At 38.3% G+C, this 22119-nt stretch overlaps 1 protein-coding gene across 8 annotated transcripts in view; it reads right to left on the bottom strand.

Annotated features, from left to right (window-relative positions):
* Nucleotides 1-22119, bottom strand: part of AUTS2 (activator of transcription and developmental regulator AUTS2) — a 1117278-nt gene that overhangs the window by 617745 nt on the left and 477414 nt on the right. For 7 of the 8 annotated variants that reach the window (XM_073792031.1, XM_033839891.2, XM_073792029.1 and 4 more), the window contains exon 3: nucleotides 7348-7449. The exons of the other annotated variant lie outside the window; for it this stretch is intronic. In XM_073792031.1, the coding sequence (XP_073648132.1) occupies nucleotides 7348-7449 (102 nt within the window). The remainder of the gene's footprint in view (nucleotides 1-7347; nucleotides 7450-22119) is intronic. 8 annotated transcript variants of the gene reach the window in all.

Below are 22119 nucleotides of genomic sequence, written 5' to 3'. Positions count from 1 at the left end.
ACTATACCTGACACTTAAAAAGGTATTTGATAAATATTTCTGGACAATCAAAACACTGACTATCCAAGAAAACACATAAAAACATGATACAGGAAAGGCAAAAGGCATAAACAAACTGGTAGGGAAAATGAAAATATGGCAAAAACAGAAAAAGAAAAGAAAGGAGAAACAGAATATCAAGAGTCTGTCACAGGTCTGGATTAGATTTTCTTCTTAAATAAAGGGAAGTTCATTGATGGTGTGTCCTTTGTCTACTTCTTCCTTAACAGTAACTAGTAAACCTAACAATAAATGTTTGGGTGTTAAGTGAGAAAAAGGAGGCTAGGAAAGATGCCTGCATAGATGGGTGGATAATGGCACAGTGGCATAGATAAATCAATAAACCCCCCCAAACTTGGGAGATTCGAGGTAGAAGGGGTGTCTCAAGAAGCAGCAGAAGAAACGCCTCAACTGTGATACTAAATGGACTAAAGAGCTACAGAAAAATAATATTAGAGAACTGTGCAGCACAATACTTACTAGAATTCAATCCCTTTTCACCTAATTTCTGAAATGCTTCAATTCCTTCAACATCTTGAAAGTTTTAAAAGTATGAAATATGTGTCTGCCTTTTCATAATTAAATCCTGACCCAAAATTCTTTCAGAGAGAGACACTAGAGTCATTACAGGTAGTTATCTGAATAAAGCATTAAAAATGTTTACTTCCACAGGGTGGTAGAAGAGTTTGCTAGAGGAAGTGACATAGGAACTGCAGAAGGAAAAGAGAAAAAAAAAAAAGGAGACAAAAGAAACAAAAATAGGAAAATTTGAAAGTTTACATTATTTAAGAAAAAAAAAAGAGCAGTCCAGAAGGAACAAGTATAGGTAGAAACCATTGGGAAGTAGAGGGAGAGAGGGAGGATGAAGAGGTAGCTTCATATGTCCTAGTGGAGGGCTCCGCTTATAACCTCAGGAGCGTGCCTGCAAAGGATCTTAAAGAAGAAAGTTTAATAGTGAGCTCTGACTCATAGATAAACAACTGTGGAAGCTTTGTCGAGTACAGGGCAAAGGAAACAGAGATGCGTCAGATTACATCACTGAGAGGCCACGGGAATCATCTGTGTAAGAAATGATGAGGGCATCTGAAGCATCAGTCATGTCAAGGAGAGGATAATCATAGCCAAAGGCCTCTTCAGAAATAAAGCCAGTAAATAAAGCAGAGTGACGAAGTAAACAGGATAAGTAAGACAGAGGAAGGAACAGGGCTCGATTTTGAAGATACTAGCTCTGGGATCCAATACGGAGGCAAGGAAATAAGAGAGGGAGTTCAAGTTTGAGAAAAATAGGTAAGGAGACATAGAATAATGAGGATTTTATTTGGGAGGAAGAACGGTGTTTGTCATGATTGAGATAAGCAGGTCTTGTCGAATTGACCACTGCCAGGGAATTCAAATCGGAAAGGGTAGAGAAGGCTGCTAAGGTAAGTGTAAATCTGATGCAGAAAGAAAGGGAATAAATACTTATGAGCACACTGGGTACGCCAAGAACGGTTACGTGATTCAAACACACAGTACCAGGTAATCTTTTAAAAGAAACCTAACAAGGTAGATGAAACGACCCCCATTTCACAGGTAAAGAAACCAAGGCTTGGAAAGATCAAGTTTTTTGCTCAAGGTCACATGGATAATAAATAGCAAAATAGCTGTTAAAACTTGGTGTGTTTGTAATGAATGCCTATGATCACTTCAAAATTTGAGGCTTTTATTTACTAAGTTTAGGCCCTGAGTTTTGAAAACTTCCTCACTTAAAAAATTCTGTATAAGTCAGAAGCAGTATTTTCCCCCTTGAATAACTCACTATGAATATTTACATATTCAATTATTTCCCTTAACTTTTTCCTTAGTGACTAATCTAAACAAGTTACTATGTCTCCTTGATCAGTGTGACAGTCCTCGTAAACTATTATTCCCTCCTGGCAATGTAGTTTGGGGATATGTAATTTAGAAAAACCAAGCACATTTGGTTTTAAGCTTCACCCATGAGTCAAATTCTCCAGCCACACTGGAATTCTTCATTCTTACTCTTTTTGCTTGTCCAGTTTAAAAAAAAAAAAAGCTGGAATAATACAGTAATCTTGATTAGCTGCACTTGAGAGTAAGTCTTAACTGCCACAGCTCCTAAAAATATCACTAAAGTGAGTGGAAGACTTAAAGGGAGTTTTATCTCAGCTGAAAATCCAGAGTGGGCAACCTGGACTAACAGGGATCAAATTCAGTCTAACACCTTAAGCAACTAAAAAACTAGACAAAATGTGTGGGAAAAAAAGGCTTTTTAGAAGTTGGGCAATACGCAGTGCTGTGATCTTAGAGAGACAGAAAGCAAATGAAATAAATTTTACAGTTGCCCCAGCTTGCTGTCTGAAGAGAGTTTTCATGCCATAGTCGGGTGGTTGGGGGTAACCCAGGTGGATCCCAGAAGCGGGGCTCTCACTGTTGTGGCCTCTCCCGTTGCGGAGCACAGGCTCCGGACGCGCAGGCTCAGCGGCCATGGCTCACGGGCCCAGCCTCTCCGCGGCATGTGGGATCTTCCCAGACCGGGGCACGAACCCGTGTCCCCTGCATTGGCAGGCGGACTCTCAACCACTGCGCCACCAGGGAAGCCCTTCCTTTCCTTTTTTTTATGTGTGTCATTTCTCCTTCTTTAATCTTTTAATAGTGTTGCAAGAAATATGAATTTTAATGATAAGCAATATAAACTCAAAGTAGATCACAGATTGGCTTGACACGAGACTGGCAAGATTGTTACAGCCCTAATATTTTTCAAATTTTTTATTATGGTAAAATAAATATATATATATACAATAAAGTTAACATTTTAACCATTTTTAAGTATACAATTCAGTGGCATTAATTACATTCACAATGCTATGCAATCATCAAAACTATTTCCAAGACTATTTCATCATCACAAACAAAAATTCTGTTACGATTAAACAATAACTCCCATCTCTCACAGTCCCCCACCCCTACCACTAGTCCCTGGTAACTCCCTTTCTACTTTCTGTCTCTAGGAATTTGCATATTCTTGATATATTCTCGATACCTCACGTAAGTGGAATCAGACAATATTTATCCTTTAATGTCTAGATTATTTCACTTAGCATAATGTTTTCAAGGTTTGAACTTAATTCCTTTTTATGGCTAATATTCTAGTGTCCATATATGCCACTTTTTGTTCATCCATTCACCTGCTGATGGACACTTGGGATGTTTCTATTTTTTGGTTATTATAAATGATACTACAATGAAAACTGGCATATAATTATCTCTTTAAGTACCTGGTGTTTGGGTATATACCTAAAATTGGAATTGGTGAGGTGTATGGTAATTCTCTGTTTAGCTTTCTGAGGAACTGCCAAGCTGTTTTCCACAGCAGCTGCAACATTTTACATTCCCACCAGCATGTACAAGGGCTTCAATTTCTCTATATTCATGCCAACTTGTTATTTTCCATTCTTTAAAATTATAACTATCCTAGTAGCTGTGAAGTGATATCTCATTATGGTTTTGGTTTGCATTTCCCTAAGGACTATAATGATGAGCATGTTTCATGCGCTTATTGGTCATCTGTATATCTTCTTTGCATAAAGGTCAATTCAAGCCCTTTGCCCATTTTTGAATTCTGTTGTTTATCTTTTTGTTCTTGAGTTTAGGAGCTTTTTACATATTCTGGATATTCAACACTTATCAGTTATATGATTTTCAAATATTTTTCTCCCATTCTGTAGCTTTTCTTTTCACTTTCTTGATAATGCCCATTGATGCACAAAAGTATTTAATTTTGATGAAGTCCAACATATGTATTTTCTCTTTCGTTGCTTGTGCTTTTGATGTCACATCTAAAAATCCACTGCCAAATTCAAGGTCATGAAGATTTGCCCACATGTTTTCTTCTAAGAATTCTATGGCTTTAGCTCTTATACTTAGGTCATTTATTCATTTTGAGTTAATTTTTGTACATGGTGTGATGTAGGGGCCCAACTTCATTCTTTTGCATGGGAAAAACCAGTTGTCCCAGCACCACCTGTTGAAGAGAAAATTCTTTCCCAATTGAATGGATGTAAAACTTGTGTCAAAAATTACTTGGCCAGGGCTTCCCTGGTGGCGCAGTGGTTGAGAGTCCGCTTGCCGATGCAGGGGACATGGGTTCGAGCCCCGGTCCGGGAGGATCCCACATACCGCGGAGCGGCTGGGCCTGTGAGCCATGGCCGCTGAGTCTACACGTCCGGAGCCTGTGCTCCGCAGCGGAAGAGGCCACAACAGTGAGAGGCCCACATACCACAAAAAACAACAATAACAACAAAAATTACTTGGCCATAGATATATGGGTTTATTTATGAACTCTCAATTCTATTCTATTGGTCTATACGCCTATACTGAGAAAGAAGAACAAAGCTGAAGGTATCATGCCCCCAGACTTGAAAGTATACTACAAAGCTACAGTAATCAACACAGTATGGTACTAGCACAAAAACAGACACATGGGTCAATGGAACAGAGATTCCAGAAATAAATCCACACTCATATGGTCAATTAATCTATGACAAAGGAGGCAAGAATATATGATAGGGAAAAGACAGTTTCTTTAATAAATAGTGTTAGGAAAATGGGACAGCAACATGCAAAAGAATGAAACTGCACCACTTTCTCACACTGTATAGAAAAATAAACTCAGAATGGATTAAAAACTTAAATATAACACCTGAAACCATAACATTCCTAGAAGAAAACACAGGTGATAATCTCTTTGACATTAGTCTTAGCATTTTTTTTTTTTTTGGACATACCTCCTCAGGCAAGGACAACAAAAAAAAGCAAAAATAAACAAATGGGACTACATCAAACTAAAAAGCTTTTTGCACAGTGAAGGAAATTATCAACAAAACAAAAAGGTAACCTACTGAATGGGAGAAGATATTTGCAAATGATGTATCTGATAAGGGATTGGTATCCAAAATGTATAAAGAACTCATAAAACTCAATATCAAAACAATTACCAACCTGATTAAAAAATAGGCAGAGGACCTAAATAGACATTTCCCAAAGAAGACATACAGATGGCCAACAGGCACATGAAAGATGCTTAACATCACTAATCATCAGGGACATGCAAATCAAAACCACAATGAGATACCACCTCATACTTGTCAGAATGGCTATTCTCAAAAAGACAAGAAACAAGTGTTGGTGAGAATGTGGAGAAAAGGGAAGCACTGTGCACTACTGGTGGGAATGTAAATTTGTGCAGCTGCTATGGAAAACAGTATGGAGATCCCTCAAAAAACTAAAAATAGAACTACCATATGATCCAGCAACTCTACTTCTGGGTATTTATCCAAAGAAAAAAAAACACTAATTCAAAAGCATCTATGTACTGCTAACATTCATTGCAGCACTATATACAACAGCTAAGATATGGAAGCAACCTAAATGTTCATCAACAGATAAATGAATACAGAAGATGTGATACACAGACACACACACACAATGGAAGATTTCTCAGCTATAAAAAAGAATGAATTCTAGTCACTGGCAGCAACATGAACGGATGGGAGGGTGTCATGCTAAATGAAATAAGTCAGACAGAGAAAAATGAGTACCATATGATTTCACTTATATGTGAAATCTACGAAACAAATGAACAAACAAAACAGAACAGAAACAGACTCATAGATATGGAGAACAAACCAGTGGTTGCCAAAGAGGAGGGAGGTGGCTGTGGGGGGGTGCTGGGCAGACAAGATCAGTGAAGGGAATTAAGAGGAACAGACTTCCAGTTATAAGACAAATACATCACGGGGATGTAATGTGCAGATAGGGAATATAGTCAATGACACCGTAACAAATTCATATGGTGATGGATGAAAACTAGATTATTGTGGTCATCATTTCATAATGTATAAAAATACTGAATCACTATGTTGTACACCTGAAACTAATGTAAGACTGTATATTAATTATAACTCAATTTAAAAAGAAAAAAGAAAGATGCTTAGAATCCTGAAGTCACCACCTGTGGTGACTGAAGGGTAATCTATAGCTGGGAAGAAGGAAGGGAGGGAGGGAGGAAGGATGGCAGGGAGGAGAGAGGGAGAGGGGAAAAGAAGAGAAGAGAAGAGAATGGAAGGGAAGAGAAAAACAAAATTTCCCAAATTGAGTATGCTAATCACAAAAGGGAAAATGGTATTATTTCTGAGAATGTTCTTCAATGGCTATCCAAATTATTTTTTTATCAAAAGTGGAATTATTTTCTTCAGCTAATAATAAATTCTTTTGCAAATAAACCAAAAAAATTGTGGAAAAAAAGAGTACTGTCTCAATATGTTAATGTTCCTTTCTCAGTTATCACTAATAATAATTGCTCCCTACTTGTTCTATTTTAAAAGAAAGTTTTAAAATGTTGCCCTCAGGTGCAAAGATGGGTCAAGAATCCTGTTATATAACACATTAGGGAAGACTGCAAGAGGGCCCAAAGAGGGCCAGATGGTTCTCAGCCTGGTGCACAGGAGGCTGGAGAGTGGTTAGAGCCAGGTCTAGAAGGCTGACAGACCTCCTTAAGAGGTATGGTGTGTGTTCATGAGGGTTTTTCCTCCAGACATCAGTCAGGAAATTTAATTCCTTCTCTTTAAGTGGCTGGTTAGTCATCCCTTCCAGCAGGAATAAAATAAAATAATAATAATAAAAAAAAAGGTTGTTAACCAAGCTCATGCATGAAGAAATGACAAAAAGCCCATAGTTAAATATGTTATCTCCCAGTTGTGGCGCTGCCAGACTACTTCTTTCATTTGTAACACTGATATTAAAAGTATTAGCACTTCCTTTTGTAATCTATTTTTTTAAGCTGACAAATACTCCCACCAACCTTATAATTTGTTAAAACACATATTAGGTCAAACCAGAAAACAGAATGACACTACAAAGCAATGCTCAAATGTTTATATGCCAAGAAAGGATGAAGTGGGGCTTCCCTGGTGGCGCAGTGGTTGAGAGTCTGCCTGTCGATACAGGGGACATGGGTTCGTGCCCTGGTCCGGGAAGATCCCACATGCCACGGAGCGGCTGGGCCCGTGAGCCATGGCCACTGAGCCTGCGCGTCCAGAGCCTGTGCTCCGGACGGGAGAGGCCACAACAGTGAGAGGCCCGCGTACCGCAAAAAAAAAAAAAAAAAAGAAAGGATGAAGTGTAATAATGCTTGGATATTTACAAAGTGATGTGAAGGGATGAGAGTGTTGGAAAATTGAAATCGACCCAAGGGATGTGTGACCTGGTGGTTTTGTTTAGTTTAGTTTTTTTTTTTTTTTAACTTACATCGCTGAGCCTTTCCCGAGAGCTGCTCCTGTGGAAGCCCTTGGATTCTCCACTGGCACTTTCACTGTCACTGTCCCTGCAGCTGTTCTGCCCTGGCTTGAGCTGAAGGCAGAAGAAAAGAGAAAAAAAGAAAAGTGTCAGTGATCTCACACAACTGCTCCTTCACCCCTATTCCTTAAGCCTTGTCAAAAGTGAACAACTGAAGGTCCTAAACTTTAGCATTTTTCTCAGCTTCTGAATAGTACCAGGTAAGCTGCCATAGAAAGAAACATGGAGGGTAGGATAAGTACAACATTTACCATAAAGTGTCAATGTAGATAAAAGACTGCAGCAGCCCTTCAATAAACACTTGAAAAGTTTAACATAAATCTTGGAGGGTAATCTTTCCTGAGATTTTTCCAATCTAGGTTATACCAAATATGATTTCCCATCTTATTTCCTCTGTCCTCTTCTGGGGAAAAAAAGAAAGAAAAAGAGAAAGAAACAACAGGGACTTCCCTGATGGCGCAGCGGTTAAGATTCCCCCTGCCAACGCGGGGGACACAGGTTCCATCCCTGGTCCGGGAAGATCCCACATGCCGCAGAGCAACTAAGCCCGTGCACCACAACTACTGAGCCTGCACTCTAGAGCCCACGAGCCACAACTACTGAGACCGTGGGCCTAGAGCCCATGCTCTGCAACAAGAGAAGTCACCGCAATGAGAAGCCCGCGCAACGCAACAAATAGTAGCCCCGGCTCACTGCAACTAGAGATATCCCGCACGCAGCAATGAAGACCCAACGCAGCCAAAAAAATAAATTAAAAAAAAAAAAAAAAAGAAATGACAAAACAGAATATAAAACAAGGTTTTCTTCTCCTCAGATAAGATGATGAGATTCTGTATATTATCCTTTATGCACTAGGGAGACAATAATCCTGTTTTTTGAGACAATATTCTAAAGATATTTTAAAATACCAAATTAAGACCTACAGCTTAAGTAAATTAAACCAGCATCCATTCAACAAATATGTATTAAGTACCACATTTGAGCCTGATAGTAAGAGCTAGAGATATGGTGCTTAAGCAAATTAAAAACTCTCTGCTCTGACACAAAGCTTACACTTTAGCAGTTTCTACACATTTACCTGGCTCTGATTTTCACGTTCAGGATGTTGTACACGTTTAGCCAGATCTGGTTTTCCATTCAAAATGAACAAACACACAAAACACAAGAGCAAACCATTAGTCTATACAAGACTATGAGTCAAATTCATATGGACCATTAGTCTATAATGTCATCACCAACCACATTTGCAGAGAACCCAAGCAATGTGAGGTAAGTTACAACACATGGCACCTTTACAGTGTTCTCGATCTAGCAAGAGAAAGACAGCGCAAGACAAACAAATATAGCAACACAAGGAAATACATACATCCTAAATGATAACCAAAAAACGAGTCAGTGATGTTAGGAGGAAAGGTGATGTCTGAAGCCTTGGATTTTAAAAGCAGATTGAGCTCATACGGCTGAAAGGGGAGGAAAAGATACTCTTGATGGGAGAAAGTTAGAAAGAAAAGACAGGGAAAGCAACATGCTAGGAAATGATCAGGAGTCTTATCTGAAATAGAGAGCTCCTTTTGGGAGGAAATAGGAAGAAACAGGAGAGAGACGGGTATGGATCAGAGCATGGAAAGTCTCAAGCAAAACACAAGCCCCATATTTCTGGGTAGCAGGGAACTTCAGAGAGCAGAACAGGTAACAGGTAGCAAACCTTTTGCCTGCAGGTTTTCATGTGACTCTGGCACCATCGGGGAAGATGAACCAAGATGAATGGAGAATGAATCCAAATCAGCATTCCTTGTACCTTTAATGTGCCTCTTTAAAGACTGCAGTTCAGACCTAACTTTTGGTCATACCATCTAATCAGCTATTGCCAAATCCCCCCTATATAGAGGGCATTGTTTTTTGATTTCAACCTTTCTACAAATCCACTTTTACCACTCTCTTCTAAAATCCCTTTCTCCAGGAAGTCTTCTCTAATGGAAGCCAGAAAAATGATGCTAATTTTACTTTGTATCCTTCTGAGCCCTTAAGTACTTAGTTTCCTCTTAAATTACTGCTAAACCTGCTAATTCTAAATTAATTCAGATGCAAGCTATATGAGCCTTTTCTTATTACTATGGAATAAAAGTTCAGAATATTGTCATTCTCTTCAAGTTTTCATCTTTACACTTATAATAAAGGGGAATTTAATCTAAAATGAACATCACTTCCTCTCAATTTCCTGAACATGCCATGCCCATTCCTGCCCTACACTTCTTCACACTAGATTTTCTTAATCTGGAATGCTCACTCTCACTTTCTCTGTACTTTTCAGGTCAAGACTTTTTTAAAGCTCAGATATTGTCTCTTCCACTATGGTCTCTGAAGAGCTCTTTCTCTGTATATTTGTTTTTTGACATATGCCTTCAAATTCTAGCAAGCGTCTCATTCTTCATTGATAATTATGATAACATTTTCAAGTTTTAAAAGGTCTACGTTAAATATATTTATACTGATGATAAAATCTGTATGTGGAGTTGGCTCTGTAATTCATAAGCGACGTCAGAACTCTTATCTCACTGGATCTCTGAGGTAAGTAGAGGCAGGTAAAGCTAATTCCAATGTATGGATGAAACAGTGTGTAGAGGAAATGTGCTCCGAATTAGGCAAGAGATCTAGGGCTAACCCCATGTCTCCACTGCCTACTGCTGTCTTCATTTTAATTCTTAGTGCTTGTTTAAATGTTTACATTTAACCTGGAGATAATGATTCAGTGGTAGACTAGTATTCTCCACAGAATATACTTTCAATACATCTGTGGTAACCAACCGCATTCACAAGGAAAGAAATCTTATTAGGTAACATTTGAGCAAGAGATGTTTATAGGGACTTCCCTGGTGGCACAGTGGTTAAGAATCTGCCTGCCAATGCAGGGGACACAGGTTCGATCCCTGGTCTGGGAAGAACCCACATGCCGCAGTAAACTAAGCCCGTGCACCACAACTACTGAGCCTGCGCTCTAGAGCCTGCAAGCCACAACTACTAAAGCCCACGTGCCCTAGAGCCCACGTTCCGCAACAAGAGAAGCCGCCATAATAAGCCCCACGCACTGCAACGAAGAGTAGACCCCGCTCGCCGCAACTAGAGAAAGCCGCGCGCAGCAACAAAGACCCAACGCAGCCAAAAAATAAAAAAGAAAATTTTAAATTAAAAAAAAGAAAAATCATTAAAAAAAGAGATGTTTATAAAAACTAAGTCCTCCAACTTCGAAGAGAAATAAACATCTAGGTGGGAATTAACGGTATAAGAGTATCAAGACTTTTTCCTGATGTTCAAGAGGCTTAACAAAATCTGGACGTTGCATTTGGGTCTTTTCCATGTTTCTTCATGGAAGGAAAATGATGACTTCAACAAGGCCCAGCAAGAGACCCCTGTGGCCCTGATGTAAGTTATCTGACTAAATGTTGTTCTAGGCTAAGGGCAAAACCCCAAGAAAAACTGAGAGGAAGCAGCTTTCTAGCCTTGCCTGTGTCCTGCCAGCAAAAGCACTTCAGCGAATTCTCTTTGGAGAGCCTTACATAAAATCCACCCCCACATCACCCCTTTTCTCCTCCAAAGCCAGGCTCAAGTTTAAAGGAAACTTAGGATTTTAAGCTGTCAGACAGCTCAATATTTCAAAGAAATAGACTGACTACAGCAAGTACTAAAGCTAAACCACAAGATATCAGGCAAAGAAGTATTCCTTCCGAATCCCATGAATACATTTAAGACTGGCATTTTCAAGCACATCCAATGGATAATTGGGGTAGCACAACTAACCCAGAAGCTGTAATCCTTCACCTGAAATTCCCAGCTATTACCTACAACCAGAGACATTACAAAGGCCAGGTGCTGGCTTAAACATTTAAAGACCTAAGAAAAATCAATCTGCTTGCATTGATTTATCCCAGCATCCATGGCATCTGTTATAAGAAAGTTTTTGCTATAAATGATGCAATGAAATTTCTTACTATCCGCCTTTAGGTATTTCAGGACCTCGCTTATTTAAAAATTACTATAGGGCTTCCCTGGTGGCGCAGTGGTTGAGAGTCCGCCTGCCGATGCAGGGGACACAGGTTCGTGCCCCGGTCCGGGAAGATCCCACATGCCGCGGAGCGGCTGGGCCCGTGAGCCATGGCCACTGAGCCTGCGCGTCCGGAGCCTGTGCTCCGCAACGGGAGAGGCCACAAGAGTAAAAGGCCCACGTACCAAAAAATAATAATAATAATAAATAAATAAAAATTACTATAATTCACTCTCTAGTTCCAGACGTTTCTACCCATTAGGATATTATATAGTTTAGGAATTGGAACTAGAACAAAACAAAGTTAAAGGAACCTACCATCTGGCATGAGTGGCAGTAATTCTATCAGTAAGATTATCACCTTTTATAAAATATAAGAAGCCATCTTGTTTTCATTAGATTTCATTGTCAACAATATATTTTCCAAACTCTGAGACTGCATTGTCATTAGAGTTAACTGTTATTAATGGCTAATTAGGAAAATAACGATCTATGGTTTTATCATGGCTGATGAACATGTAAGAAAGTCCCATCATCCTGGACTGAGGGAAGTAAGGGGGAACAATTCTGTGCGCATCTGCTAAGATTTGTTAGCCAGGCTATGCCACTCTTTTCAGCTTGAGTCTGGAGAGTCCCAACAAGATGCTAGATGTTCAGAAGGTGTCATTAACCCTTCAAACAAAACTCACAAAAGGATGAAGTATGGGGAAGAGATACCTATGCCTAGAACTCTAGAGGAATGATGTGAATTATGAACTGCAATGCAGAAGAGCATCCGAAAGTAATCTCTCACCACAGTTTTGGTTCCTCAAAGCAGCATAAATCTTATCTCGGACTGCTGAGTTTTCCTGTAGGGATCTAAATGAACCCTATATGATGTTTCTTAAAGGTGTCAATAAGCACCGAATCTTCTTTTATTCAACAAAATTTTATAATATACCTTCACTAACATCAAAGCAGTAAGTATTTAATCTCATAAAAGTGTTGTTTTATTGTTTCCATATAAAACTGTTCCCAAGTGGAGAAAGTTTCATAGATTGAGTGGCATTTGTGCTGTTTTATTGCTTAGGCTTTAAAAGGTATTTCAAAATGCCTTTAAAAGAGGCGTTTGTACTGTTTTATTGCTTAGGCTTTAAAAGGTATTGCAGAACCAAAGTAAGTAACTTAATGAAAAGTCTGGACACATCAAAACGAGCTAGTGGGAAATAACTACTATAAGCAAAATTACGAAGTTGAACACAAAAAACGTTTTCTTAAGAAATAAATACTGTACTTTTAAATGTATAATAACAAGTTGTGACAGAAAGATAAAAATTAAATTCTGGAAACTAGGGTAGTGCAAGGAATTTCTGCGAAATTTCTCTGGGATCATAGAATCAGAAGTTATATTGTTATTGTTTTTAATAGTTAGAAAAAGAATTTTAAGGATTTGGTAATCTTAAAGTTAATCACTAAATTTAGATACTAAAAGCATCTGTTTTCTAAGTTACTATTGAATGTAAAAGAATTAAAACATAATCAATAGAGAAATGGAGAAAAAATAAGGGAACTAGCAAGAGAGCAAGCATATGGCTAAGTATATTGATTATAATAACAATAATATACATGGATTAAGCTCCCATTTTTTTAAAAAAGGCAAGGATATCTAGTTTGTATTGGGTAAAACAAACAAAAATTTGTTATTTTTATTTGTTATTTGTATTTGTTAGTTATAAAGCACTCCTAAATTTTAAAAGAGAAAAAAGACAAAATATTCTAAATAAATGGCTAAAGTCATACGTCAAAGGTAATCATTTTATAGTGATAAAAGGTATAATCTTTACCTTTTACACTTCTGTTCTTTATATTAAAGTATTAAGATATAAACCTTGATATCCCAATATAGTAACTAAAAAATATCTTAAGTAATAAAGGAAATCAACAGGAGTTGGGAAACTTTAGCATGCTACCTAACAGACAGTAAGAAAACAAAACAATAGAAAGGGACCTGCAGTTAAAGAACTCAGTTTGACTCAGGCAATACATAGTAAATTTGGTAACTTATATAGACCACATCTTCTAGAGCATCCATGGGACATTACCGCAGACTGAAGGTGTAGTAAGCTACAAGAATATCAGACTTTCAAAATTTAGAAACTACATGAACAGCCTTCTTGATGGTAAAAATTAATGACATTTTAAACTGAATATCCATATCACCTAGAGACTTTAAAACAAACTTTCAAGATATTTTTAAAAATTCTCTGCACAATTAGAATTGAGTCAGAGAGAAAATGACAAACATACCATCTAAAAATTAAGAAAATGAAAATTATAAATATGTTAGTAAAACATTTTACAAGATCTGTAAATTCTGTGCTGGAGATTAACTCATGTATTTTCTATTAAATTGGAAGTAACAGAAATAAATAGCCTAATTATAGAGAACAAAAAGTAGTACAACAATAAAAAAGCAACTATGGGGAAGATTAGAGGGAGGAGTTTCTAAAGATGAAAACTACATAATGAATTGGAAATTAAAATATTGTACAATTAACAAATTAGAGTAAAGTTGGGAGCAAAACCCACAAATATAAAAGAGACATACTTCTTATATCTCTAGAATAAAAAGATATAAAAACCAAAAAAAAAATAACGTGATATAACTCCATAATAATAATGTGATAATACAATATATAATGTGAAATAATAATATGATTATCATTACAAAAATGTGATAATGAACACATTCTAAATTATAATAATAAACATTATTCTATGGTGGTACTGATGAAAATTATACTAAACTAACTTTAATTTTTTAAAAATTTTAACAAAATTTGATCTAGAGCATGAAAAAAAAATATGTAAAGCTAATCTGTGCCCAAATCTGACAATAACAAAACAAAAAGAGAATTATAGGATGATCTTCTTAATTTAAAAAGCTGCAAAATTCTGATGAAATGCAACAAATTCAACGTAACAATAAATTTAAAAATAGTCCACCAGGGACTTCCCTGGTGGTGCGATGGTTAAGAATTCACCTGCCAATGTGGGGGACATGGGTTCGAGCCCTGGTCCAGGAAGATCCCACATGCCATGTAGCAACTAAGCCTGTGCACCACAACTACTGAGGCTGCGCTCTAGAGCCCACAAGCCACAACTACTGAGCCCGTGTGCCACAACTACTGAAGCCCGTGCGCCTAGAGCCCGTGCTCCGCAACAAAACAAGCCACCGCAATGAGAAGCCCGTGCACCACAACGAAGAGTAGCCCCCACTCATCGCAACTAGAGACAGCCCACGTAGCAATGAAGACCCAACACAGCCAAACATAAATTAATTAATTATTTTTTTCAAAAAAGCATCTAACTGACGTATACAAAACACTGCACCCAACAATGGCAGGAGACACATTGAAAAAATAATAATCCACCAAATTCTAACAGAATTTTGCACAGGAATGTTAAGAAGCCGCCAATTTGCAAGTGGGCACAGGGGAGATTTTTGAGGTGACGGCAAAGTTATAAAATTGGAGTATAGTGATGGTTGTACAATTCTATAAATATATTAAAAAACAAACTGTAGACTGATAATGAATAAATTTTATTATATATAACAAATATTTTAATAAAGCAGTTTATTTTAAAAAGTAAGAGGTCCCATCAGTTTAATCTTTTACTCCAGAAAGAGGTCCCTAGTTGAACACTTACACGATTAAATCAGGCTAATGAAGCAACAGAACACAACTCCCTTTCTTAAAGTCAACTGTCCATATAAAAATTTAATCATGGGAATAAACAGGGGGCAAGTATCTTGAGTGCCATCTTGGAATCCTGCCTGCACAATAGGTTTACAAAGACAAGAAAAGGAGAAATTGCTTCTTAATCCATGTATCATAAAATCACTCCCATGGGCTTCCCTGGTGGCGCAGTGGTTGAGAGTCCGCCTGCCGATGCAGGGGACACGGGTTCGTGTTCCGGTCCGGGAGGATCCCACGTGCCGCGGAGCGGCTGGGCCCGTGAGCCACGGCCGCTGAGCCTGCACGTCCGGAGCCTGTGCTCCGCAACGGGAGAGGCCACAGCAGTGAGAGGCCCGCGTACCAGAAAAAAAAAAAAAAAGTCATGATAACATACCTGACTTTTCATTTCCTACAAAAACAGAAGTCTAAACTACAAGGGGGAAAAGAATGCACAAGAATGAGATTAAAGAGAAAAGCGTGTTTGTTTGCCATTCCTTGGGTATGACTGTGAACTGAAAGATAAATCTGTTTTCATATAGGTTCAGAAATCCACACATAATAAATATATGCAATGCAAGAATAATTTGATGAAGGGATGTTTGACTGCTTTGGTATAGTTTCTAGCCTTCTGATAATGAGATTTTGATTATTAAAAAGAGATTGAGACAATATCATTTGGTTAGCAAGGATACACAAATACACAAAGCTTACTTTTTATATTTTTCTATAACAAAAGATGTTTTTGAACAGTGTTTTAAACAGCCTTGCATTCTTTAAAATAACCATTACCCTCAAGCATAAAATGTTTTCTGACTTTCGTTTTTCCCATTCTACTATGAAAATATCCAACTGAAGTCTGAGGAGGCAAATATGTAAGATAAGTCTGTCATATCTTGTCATCCTAGAAAGACACTGTCAAAGGGACTTGAGAGCCAAATTTAAGGGGCTCCCACTAACCAAAGATGGGACCATTTGAGTATTAACAGCATAATAACACAATGAACTGAGACACATCAACATGTTTAAATACGGAAGCATTCAATTATATTAAAAGAAAACCAACCAACAAATACCTTATTGATTACCTTTGGAGGACCTCCTGAGAAGGATAAAATTAAGCAAAGAACCAAGCATCAATGGCTACTATCATCATAGAAATAGAGAAAACAAGATAATACATCCCTCCTAATAGAGAACACACCACCACCACCAACCCGCAAAATATAACCTGAATCTGGGTCACCACAGATTATACTACAAGCTTACAGTAAATATAAGGGATAAGAGCACATGTTAAACCACACACCAGGGGATACAATCAGCAAAATCCAGAGATCACCTGATAACCTCAATGAATAAACTGCAAGGTAAATACAGAATAAGAGTAGGAATGAGATAACAAGACATATAAGACATCTCAACCAATTGCCATGTACAGATCTTATTTTAAACCTAATTTGACCAAAGTAACTTAAAAAGTGATGAGACAAACTCAGAAATATGTACATTGACTAGGTATTGGTGATATTAAGGAATTATTGTTTGTATATTTCTTTTAAAGTATATAGAACTTAAAAAAAATTTTTTTTCTGTGAATCCGAAACTTCTAATTTATCCCTCTCCCTGTCCCCTTCCCCTTTGGTAACCACAAGATTATTTTCTATGTCTGTGAGCCTATTTTTGTTTTGTAAATAAGTTCATTTGTATCTTTTTTTTTAGATTCTACATATAAGTGATATCATATGATATTTGTCTTTGTCTGACTGACTTACTTCACTTAGTATGATAATCTCTAGGTCCATCCATGTTGCTGCAAATAGTATTATTTCATTCTTTTTATGGCTGAGTAATATTCCATTGTGTATATATAACACGTCTTCTTTATCCATTCATCTGTCAACGGACACTAAGGTTGCTTCCATGTCTTGGCTGTTGTAAATAGTGCCGCTATGAACACTAGGGTGCATGTTACCTTTTCGAATTAGAGTTTTCATCCTTTCCAGATATATGTCCAGGAGTGGGATTGCTGGGTCGTATGGTAGCTCTGTGTTTAGTTTTTAAGGAGCCTCCATACTGTTCTCCATAGTGGCTGCACCAATTCACATTCCCACCAACACTGTAGGAAGAGTTCCCTTTTCTCCACACCCTATCCAGCATTTACTATTTGTAGACTTTTCTTTTTAATAACTTATTTGTTTATTTATTTATTTAATTTATTTTTGGCTGCATTGGGCCTTCATCGCTGTGTGCAGGCTTTCTGTAGTTGCAGCAAACGGGGTGCATTGGGCCTTCATTGTGGTGCACAGGCTTCTCATTGCGGTGGCTTCTCCTGTTGCAGAGCATGGGCTCTAGGGTGCGCAGGCTTCAGTAGTTGTGGCGCACAGGCTTAGCTGCTCCACAGCATGTGGGATCTTCCCGGATCAGGGCTCAAACCTGTGTCTCCTGCATTGGCAGGCAGATTCTTAACCACTGTGCCACCAGGGAAGCCCCTATTTGTAGACTTTTTGATGACGGCCATTCTGACTGGTGTGAGGTGATAGATACCTCATGGTAGTTTTGATTTGCATGTCTCTAATAATTAGTAATGTTGAGTAGCTTTTCATCTGTCTGTTGGCCATCTGTATGTCTTCTCTGGAGAAATGTCTATTTAGATCTTCTGCCCAGTTTTTGATTGTTATTTTTCTTTGTTTGTTTGCTTTTTGACATTGATGTCCATGTGTATCTTAATGTCTTAGTTGGCTCAGGCTGCCATAACAAAATACCATAGACTAGTGGCTTAAACAACAGAAATTTTCTCATAGTTCTGGAGGCTAGAAATGTAAGTTCAAGGTTCCAGCACGGTCAGTTTCTGGTGAGAGCTCTCTTCCTGGCTTGTAGACAGCCACCGTCTCTCTGTGTCCTCATGTTGAGGGGAGAAAGAGAGTTATCTTTCTAATGACTCTCCTTATAAAGAACAGTAATCCTATCAGGACCCTACCCTTATGACCTCATTTAATCTTAATTACTTCCTTACTCCAAATACATTGGGGGTTAGGGCTTAAACATATGAATTTGAATTGGGTTGAGGGGGCAGGGAGGCATAATTTGGGTCATATCACTTAGCAACCTGCATACCATTAGACATCACCAATTACTGACTACTTCATACTAGGCTGCATTACTTTAAGGAGGACAGAAATGAACTTGTTTGGGAAACACTACAGTCAACTCTTTTGAGAAGCCACGAACATTTTTCAAAGGTGGGATGGGTCCCACATACATATGTTCTAGAATATTTGAGATCCCTATTTTAGATTAAATTGTGTCCACCCAAAATTCATATATTGAAACCCTAACTTCCATTATTTCAGAATGTGACTGTATCTGGAGACAGGGACTTTAAAAATGTAATTAATTTGAAATGAGGCCGTTAGGGTGGGCTCTAATCCAATCTGACTGATGTCCTCATAAGAGGAGACTGAGACATAGGGAGAGACATCAGATATACACATGCACAGAGAAAAGGCCATGTGAGGACACAGTGAGAAGACAGCCATCTACAAGGGAAGAAGAGAGGTCCTAGAAGAAAGAAAACCTGCCAATACCTTCATCTTGGACATCTAGTCTCCAGAAATGTGAGAAAATTAATTTCTGTTGTTTAGGCCACCCACTCTGTGGCATTTTGTTATGGTAGCCCCAGAAAACTAATGTAAGTCTTTTTTTTAGAGTACAAACATCCTGGTTATTATTTTTCCCACCTTAGAAGAAAAGACAATGAATCAAGACAAAACAAAGAAAGCCAGCTACCTTTTCAAGATCCCTTTACAAAAAATTCTTGAAAACATTTTATTCAGTATCTCTAATTCTTCTCCTCCCGTTCTCTGTTTAACCCATTCCAATGAGGCATTTGTCCCCATAGGCCATGAAATTGCTCCTGTTCAGCTCAACAAAAAGGCTATCAGAAGCATTTGCAGATCTCAGGGGTAAGAGACCCAAAAACTGTATGTCTAAGTAGTTAAAAGTCATAAATAGAGCTAATACAGTGTTAAATAAAATATGTCTTATCCTCTGACCTTTCTTACATGAATGTTCATAATGACTCTGAAGGTCAGGTCTTACTTTAGAATTCTGTACTCCTTGAAGTTTCTTGACAGAATGTCAAGTGCAGAAGAACCAGCCCCTGGCTTAATATCTTTCTTTTCCCGTCTATAGTTCTGTCCCACATCTCAAGAAGCCTCGCCTGCACATGGGATAATATCCCAGCCCAACCTCCAGGCTCCATCCACACTGCCCACTTTACCCAATTCCCACTAGCAGTGCCCCCAATTCAAACCTGGGCATATGCATGGCTCTGGTGCAGTCCTTTTTCAGGCAGATAGACCTAGGAAATAAACTGTGAAAGCCACACTGAGGGTATTTGGGCTATGAATTCGGGAGTTCCAGATACCTAGTAAGCATGGTGTAGAAGGGGAGTGGTGGGCTCCAAGTGGAGGGTGGGGTGGTGGCCCTTTGAACTCTTCTGTTCTGGAAAGGGGCAGGGCTTAAGGAGGGCCAGAGCAGGGCAGACGGAAAAAGTCTGTCCTGGCTGGATTTAAAGGCAGTACCAGTCATCAATTACCTACCAATGCTAAACCTAGTGGTCACTGTCAGTCCCCATCTTATTGATCTATCTAACAGTTGCATCCGACAAAACTGATCATCCTCAAAGCACTTTGCTTCACTCCTGCTTTGCCTCCTACTTCTTTGGCCACTCATAACACTTCTTAACATTAGTTCCCCAGGGCTCAGTCCTTGGACTTCTTTTTTCTCTCAATACTCACTACCCTTGATGATCTCATCCAGTGTCATGTTTTTAAATACTACCTATGTGCTGATGATGCTTAATTTGCCTCAATGTCTTCCCAAAATTCTAGTCTCCTCAATCCAGCTGCATCTTCAAATTTCACTTAGATGTGAACAGGCATCTCAAACGTATAATGACTAAAGTAATTTTCTCAACGTTTCCCTTTTGTGGTTAACAGCAACTTCACCTTTCCAATTGCCTAGGCCAAAATCTTTCCCTCTACGGTTACCACATTGCTCCAAGCTACCATCTTCACTTACCTGGATTAAAACAATACCTTCCTATCTGATCTCCTGCTTGTGCCTTTGCTGTCTATTTCCATGTATCTCTCCCAGGAGCAAGAGTGCTCCTATAAAAAAGTAAGAGTAAGGACAAAGGTCATTACAATGGCCTACAAAGTAGCCCCCACTCTGTCTGGTTCCCCCATTGTCTCTCTTGACCTCTTTTTCTACTACTCTCTGCCTTGCTCACTCTCCAACAGTTTTACTGGCCTCGTCACTGTTCCTCAAATAAGCCAGGCTGGCTCCCACCTCAGGGCCTTTGCACTTGCTGTACTCTCTATTCGAAATGTTTAGCCCCCAAAGGCACATGGCTCACAACTGCCCTTCCTCCGATCTTTATTTAAATATCACTTTCTCAGTGAGGACTTCCCAGATCATCCTATTTATGGTTGTAACCCTGCCTCTACTTAACAACGGCTAATTTTTCCTATTTTATTTGTCTTCTGTCTCCTCCAAACTCATTTCCCACCCAAACCACACTGCAAGTAGTTTATAAGGTACATGAGGGACTTCCCTGATGGCGCAGTGGTTAAGAATCTGCCTGCCAACGAAGGGGACATGGGTTCGAGCCCTGGTCCAGGAAGATAGCAAATACCGCAGAGCAACTAAGCCCGTGTGCCACAACTACTGAAGCCCGCACGCCTAAAGCCCGTACTGGGCAACAAAGAGAAGCCATGACAATGAGAAGCCGGCACACCGCAACGAAGAGTAGCCCCCGCTCGCCGCAACTAGAGAAAGTCCACGCACAGCAACGAAGACCCAACACAGCCAAAAAAAAAAAAGAAAAAAGGTACGAGTACCAGGATTCTTATCTGTTTTGTTCACTATTACATCTGCAGAATCTAAAACAGTGCCTAGAATTTATTAGATGTTCTATAAATATTTATTTAAACAACCAATATGCATAATCTTTTAAGGCCTGCAACATGTAAGTCAGTCTTTAAAATCTCCCATGAAATGGCCTTTGGAGCTGTTAACAAAGAGTGTGACTGGGTCATAAAAATCTAGTCCAGGATTTGCCAATAAGGAGAGCCTCAAAAGCTGAGTGGTAATATGAAAAGTGGCATGTGTACTAGTTAACTTATGGCCTCTGTAATCATATAAGCCTTTAGATCCCTTATTCTTCAAAAAGTACTATTGCTGATTTTGTTATTGAAACAGTGATCATATGTAATTTAAGATATTTCAGATAGTCAGGTATAAGATTATAAAATGAAAAGTAGCATATAATTGCAGTTAGCTTAATAAATCTTCATCCTGGCATTTTAAAATTTTAAAACGACTTGTTCAGCAAAAGGTCAAAAACCACTACCAAGAGAAGTTAATAGCTCTCTTAGTATTATATATGCTTATTGATGAGATTGCCACTTTTAAATAATTTGGTAATATGAAGCATTTAAAAATCCTATTTATTTTACCTTCTAACAAATGCTTTTAAAATAAAAAAATTATTCTCTTATTCTTTTGAAGTCAATCCAGCAAATACCTTCTAACATCCCATACAAAGACAGAAATGTTTAAACCTCTGTACTACCAAACACTGATAAAATAATAAAAATAATAATAACAACCACCATGATATTTGTAAAAGAAACCCAATTGGTTATAGAAGTAAATATATTCTCCTGAGTAAATTTTTAAATGAGAAGGTACTTTCTAGGTACCTAAAAGTGGTATAAGCTTTGTCATAATAAAAAGTAATCATTTGTATGACCTGCAGTACCAGTGCGCTCCACTGGAAACATGAGCACTAGGTGAATTTTTTTTTTTTTTAACATCTTTATTGGAGTATAATTGCTTTACAATGGTGTGTTAGTTTCTGCTTTATAACAAAGTGAATCAGTTATACATATACATATGTTC

This window comes from Tursiops truncatus, chromosome 15 (assembly GCF_011762595.2).
Source record: "Tursiops truncatus isolate mTurTru1 chromosome 15, mTurTru1.mat.Y, whole genome shotgun sequence".
Lineage (NCBI taxonomy): Eukaryota > Metazoa > Chordata > Mammalia > Artiodactyla > Delphinidae > Tursiops > Tursiops truncatus.
This window is presented reverse-complemented; position numbering and strand designations above follow the sequence as displayed.